The 5,616-nt window shown below is 14.7% G+C and overlaps 3 protein-coding genes across 3 annotated transcripts; 1 reads left to right on the top strand and 2 right to left on the bottom strand.

Moving 5' to 3' along the window:
- Positions 1-2,252: 2,252 nt before the first annotated feature.
- PGSY75_0706400 (60S ribosomal protein L37) lies at positions 2,253-2,531 on the top strand (the record flags this gene model as incomplete). The annotated part of the gene is made up of 1 exon (XM_018784933.1): positions 2,253-2,531. The coding sequence occupies one exon, from the start codon at positions 2,253-2,255 to the stop codon at positions 2,529-2,531; it is 279 nt and encodes a 92-aa protein (XP_018642434.1).
- A 666-nt stretch (positions 2,532-3,197) lies between these two features.
- On the bottom strand, positions 3,198-3,669 carry PGSY75_0706300 (hypothetical protein; the record flags this gene model as incomplete). The annotated part of the gene is made up of 2 exons (XM_018784932.1): positions 3,198-3,239; positions 3,358-3,669. The coding sequence occupies 2 exons, from the start codon at positions 3,667-3,669 to the stop codon at positions 3,198-3,200; spliced, it is 354 nt and encodes a 117-aa protein (XP_018642433.1).
- Positions 3,670-4,414: 745 nt separating this feature from the next.
- Positions 4,415-4,884, bottom strand: PGSY75_0706200 (hypothetical protein; the record flags this gene model as incomplete). The annotated part of the gene is made up of 3 exons (XM_018784931.1): positions 4,415-4,514; positions 4,592-4,664; positions 4,812-4,884. 3 exons carry the CDS (start codon positions 4,882-4,884, stop codon positions 4,415-4,417), a joined length of 246 nt encoding a protein of 81 aa, XP_018642432.1.
- Positions 4,885-5,616: the final 732 nt, after the last annotated feature.

Here is a 5,616-nt window from a genome sequence, read left to right as displayed (position 1 = left end):
AATATGCTTATTTGTTAAATACATATACGTATTCTTTATTATAACAAGTTATTATTTGTTATGTGGATATAATATTAATGTTTTAAATAATTTTTTTCCTATTTTAAAAAAACATAAAAAATGTTTGATATAAATATAGGTATACATAATTTTATTGTCAACTTATAAATATAAAAGGTTAAGAAGATTATAAAAATTAATCTGTTATAGTTATTTTGGATATATGACTATATATATAATATAATATAACCATAACCTTTTTATAAGATGATGAAAAAATAAAAGAATAGAACATTTTTTTTTTTTTTTTTTTCATTCAATATAAATGTAGAAGTATTATTTAAAAAAAAAAATTGGTCAGCGAAAATGTTTAAAATTTTATTAAATGAAATATAGATTTTTTCTTATGAGAAAAAGAAAAAAAAATTAAACCATTTTAAAAAGACTTAAAGGACATTCTATAATAATATATATGTAATATGTAAATATAAATATAAATATATATATGCAAATTTTTTTTTTTTTTTTTTTTTAATTAATCTTTATTTTGTGTGTACAAAATTTATGTACACGATGAGAAATTTTTTTTTTAATAATATTACATTATTAAATATATATATAATATATATTTATTTCTTTATTTGTAGATTACATAAAATAAAGTATATATATATATATATATATATTGTGATATAAAAATATAAAGGCACATATTTTATTTATATTTTATATTAATATACCAAGAAAAAAATTAAATCTTACATTTATATATATGTTTATATTTATATATAATTTTTTTTTTATGCCCCTTTTAATATAAAAGGCCTTTGGGGGATAAAGGGGGAGAATTTTTATTTTAAAAAAAAAAAAAAAAAAAAAAAAAAAAAGCAAAAAGGAATATTTACTAATTAACATATTTATATTAAATATTTGTATATTTTTCAAAAATAATATTTTAAAATTTTTGTGTTTTTCTTTTAAAAAAATGTAATATTTAAAAAAAAAAAAAAAAAAAAAAAAGCAAAAAGGAATATTTACTAATTAACATATTTATATTAAATATTTGTATATTTTTCAAAAATAATATTTTAAAATTTTTGTGTTTTTCTTTTAAAAAAATGTAATATTTTTTTATGATTTTTTTGAAGTATATAATAAAAATACCTTATTCGTGATATAAAAATTAATGGAGGAAAGAGTATACAATAAAATATTATATATTGTATGTATAAATAATATATATTACATATTTAAAATTTTACGCATAAATAATTACTAATATATATATATAATATGTTAATATATTATTATATACCCCCTTAAATTAACAAGGCTTAATAATAAAATATACATATATATTAAATATATGATAATATATATAATGAAGGGCTTATATTATTTTATTATATAATAAAAATATTGATGTATTAAAAATATAGGAACTTAAAATATATATATATATAATAATAATATTATATAAAATAATTCTTATAATTATATATATTATTTATTCCATATTAATATATAATGTATAAATATATATATTTATAACACAGGGCTTGAGGTAGGAAAGGCTTACATATATATATAATTATATTAAGCAATCGATCCAAAAAAAAAGAAAAAAGTAATATAAAATATAATTATTATGTTATGTATATAATATATATATTATTATAATAATATATTTCTTTATAATAAAATATTACCTTTATTTTATTTTCATATTCTTATATAATAAATATATTATATTATATACATAATATTATAATGATTTATTAATATATTATATTAAAGTAAAATATTTTTACTTGAATTCATAATATTATAATTTTTATATATAAATAAAATTATATATATATATATATTTATATATTTATATATTATATTTTTATGCATATATAAATAAATTTAAAATTTTTTGAATAAATATAAATATTACATTATATTTTTTATATATAAATATATTTTATAATAATTATATAAAATAGTTCTTTTTTTTCTTTTTTTTTTTTAAAATGTAAATTATATTTTATACATTTATAATTATATATAAAGGAAAAAAGAAAAAAAAAAGAAAACTAATTTTTAATGTCAAGAATATAAATTATATCTAACTGTTGAATATTTTATTTTTATTAATTAATTATAATTATATATTTTTGTTATTTATTATTTTTTTTTTTATCACATATATATATATATATTTTTAAATATAATTATTTATAATTTTATATAAAATTTTGTAAAAAATGGGTAAGGCCGGAAAAGGTACAGGTTCTTTTGGTAAGAGGAATGGAAAAACACATTTCTTATGTTTAAGATGTGGAAAGAGAAGTTATCATTTACAAAAAAAGAAATGTGCTTCTTGTGGATATCCAAGTGCCAAGAAAAGAAGATTTAATTGGTCTGTAAAAGCAAAAAGAAGAAACACAACAGGCACAGGAAGATGTAGATATATAAAAACATTAAGAAGAAAATTAAAAAACAAATTTACAGAAGGAAGTACTCCAAAACCAAAACAAAGATAAATGATTTAGTAAATAAAAAATATATTTTTTTTTAATTTTAGCATTAGGGACTTAAGAAGGATGAAAAAAATATATATATATATATATATATATATATATATATATATATTATTACGTCGAATATATAATATTTTTGATATATTTCACAATTGTAGAAAGCCAAACAAATATTACGTATAAGTGTATGGGGAAATACTTATATATTTGTATATGGAGTAGGATGAATTTCCTTCTTTTTTTTTTTTTTTTTTTTTTCCTATATAGTTTTTGTTTATATTTTCTGTATTTATTTTATAATTCATTTTTATGAATTTATTATAAAAACATTTATATATATTGAATTAAATAATTATTTAAAAAGAAAAAAAAAAAAAAAATACTATAAAATGGGTATGTAGCCAAATTTATAGAATCATTATGTAAAAGACAGGTATACAATGCATTATGAATAAATAATAAGGAAAAATACATACATATACACATACATATGTATGTATATATATATATGTGTTAATAATCCCTTTAATGGATATATATTTATAATATATTCATGTCTTCTTTTATAGCATGGATATAAAATTATCAGGATTAATTATTATAAACTGAACAAAAAAATAATAAATAAATAAATAAAAATATATATTAATAAGCAAAATTTTTATTGTTTCATCTTTTTAAAAGAAATTCAGATATTTGGCACTTTTCAACCTATAAAGAAAAAAAAAAAAAAAAAAAATGGGATATGATACATTGTTTTATGTGAGTTTATATATATATATATATGTGCATATATTTATTTTTTTTTTAGTTTTTATGTTTTATTTACTTCATTTATATTATATTGTTTATCAAAGAATTGAATTTTCTTCGTATTTTTTATATTATTATTTTTTTTATCATTCTTTATATCCTTGGATTTATTTTCATTATTCCTTTCATTGTTCACTTTATTTTTATCATTCTTATTATTTATTTCTATAAATTCATTTTGTTCTACGTCATTTTGCGAGGTAGACAGTGAGGAGCGTTGACTTTTTTTTCGGACATTTATAATAATTTTTTTTTTTCTTTTCTTTCTTTTTTTTATATCATTTCCATTTAGTTTATTTTCTAATTTTTCATTTTTTTCTTCTTCCATTTCTCTTTTAATAAAAATAATGTTTTTTTTTTTTTTTTTTTTTTTTTTATATTTTTAACATTATTATATATATAGACTAGTTGTCATAAATCTCAAAAGAGAACTTCAGATACGGATATACATTTATAATAAAGGATTAAACCAAAAAATTTTTTTTTTAATATTTAATAGTTTTAATAAAATAGACTATCATAAGATATAAATTATTATAAAAAAAAATTATATTTAAAAATAAAAAAAAAATAATAAATAAATAAATAATTAATTGTAAATATTTACAATTTTTAATAGATTTATATTTTTTTTTTTTTTTTTTTTTTTATTTATAAAACATGGTTTTACACACACATGCATGTGTAAAATAGATGAAACAAAAAAAAAAAAAAAAAAAAAAATGGAAAAAAAATTAGTAGAACAATGAATTATTAAAAAAATAAAAACAAAGAAGTACAAAAAAATAAATATATATATATATATATATTTATGTATTTATTTATAGACAATATTTATAAATAGTATACATATAGATTTATATATCTAGGGTAATAATTATATTTAATTTTAAAAATATGTAGACACCCTTATAAAATATATTATACAAAAAAAATTTTATATGTTGTGAACCCTTTTATATTTAAAAATAAATAAATAAAAATAAATAAAGAATATAATTCATTATTATTTTAAAAATTTTAATAGTATTATAAAATTTAATATTTATGTTATTATAGTAATGTATAACACTTCATATTTTCGTTACTTTATTTTCATTTTTATTATTTTTATTATTTTCGTGGTAGCAGTTTTTAAATATTTTTAACGGTTCCTGACACTTAACCCAGTTCCTAAATATTAACATATATATATATATATATATGATATTTAATAAGTTCCATATGGAAAATATATATTTTTTTTATACCTATCATTTCTATCGAGACATTCTAATAAAATGTTATATTGTGCTGCACATTTAGTTTGTTCTATTTTATCATCTATAAAATAATATAATGATACCCATATATATTAATATAAATAAATAAATGAATAAATATCTTATTTAAAAATATATGTATTGAAAAAAAAAAAATGTAGTGTATATATATAATAAGATAAGAATAAAGTTTTATGGGATATATTACCAACATCTTCATCTTTTATGTCACTTTTAAAAAAGGAAGAAAGGACTATTGAATTATTCAAATGTGATAACATATTTAAATTACACTAATTTAAGACATAATTTATGAATATAATTATGATTCTTTGTTTTTTTAAATAAAATAGAAATATAAATATGAAACATATATCAATTCATAATGTAACAATAGAGAAATTTTATTTTATTAATTTTTTTTTTTTTTAATTTCCTAATCTATTTATTCTCTTTACATGTAAGTTGTATAACTAAATTCTCATAATCAGCTTAAAAAATAATATCATAGAATAAGTACATATATAAATGAATGAAATGTATAATTAAATTTAATAAATAAAAAAAAAAATGGGATATGATACATTGTTTTATGTGAGTTTATATATATATATATATGTGCATATATTTATTTTTCCTGTTTATATAATTAATTATTTTTATTTGCATCATTTCTTTTATTATTTTTTTTAACATTTAATATACTATAATATGTTAATGCTATTCATGTTATAACCACTTATTCTTTTTTTTTTTTCTTCTTCTTACTTTTAAAGATTAAATTTTATATTCATCACAACCGTTTTATATAAGATGCTTAAACAAGTGGCTTTTAAAAAAAAAATAATAAACAACTTTATATATAAAAAAAGCTAGTCATAAGAATGAATAAATATATTTATTCCATGTATACATCAAAACAAATATATATTTTTATCATATATAACAAACTAATATATATATATATATATATATATATATATATATATATATTTATTTATTTATTTTACAAA

This window comes from Plasmodium gaboni, chromosome 7, assembly GCF_001602025.1.
Source record: "Plasmodium gaboni strain SY75 chromosome 7, whole genome shotgun sequence".
NCBI classification, from domain to species: Eukaryota; Apicomplexa; class Aconoidasida; order Haemosporida; family Plasmodiidae; genus Plasmodium; species Plasmodium gaboni.
The sequence above is the reverse complement of the archived record's forward strand: the minus strand, read 5'-3'. Positions and strand labels throughout refer to the sequence as shown.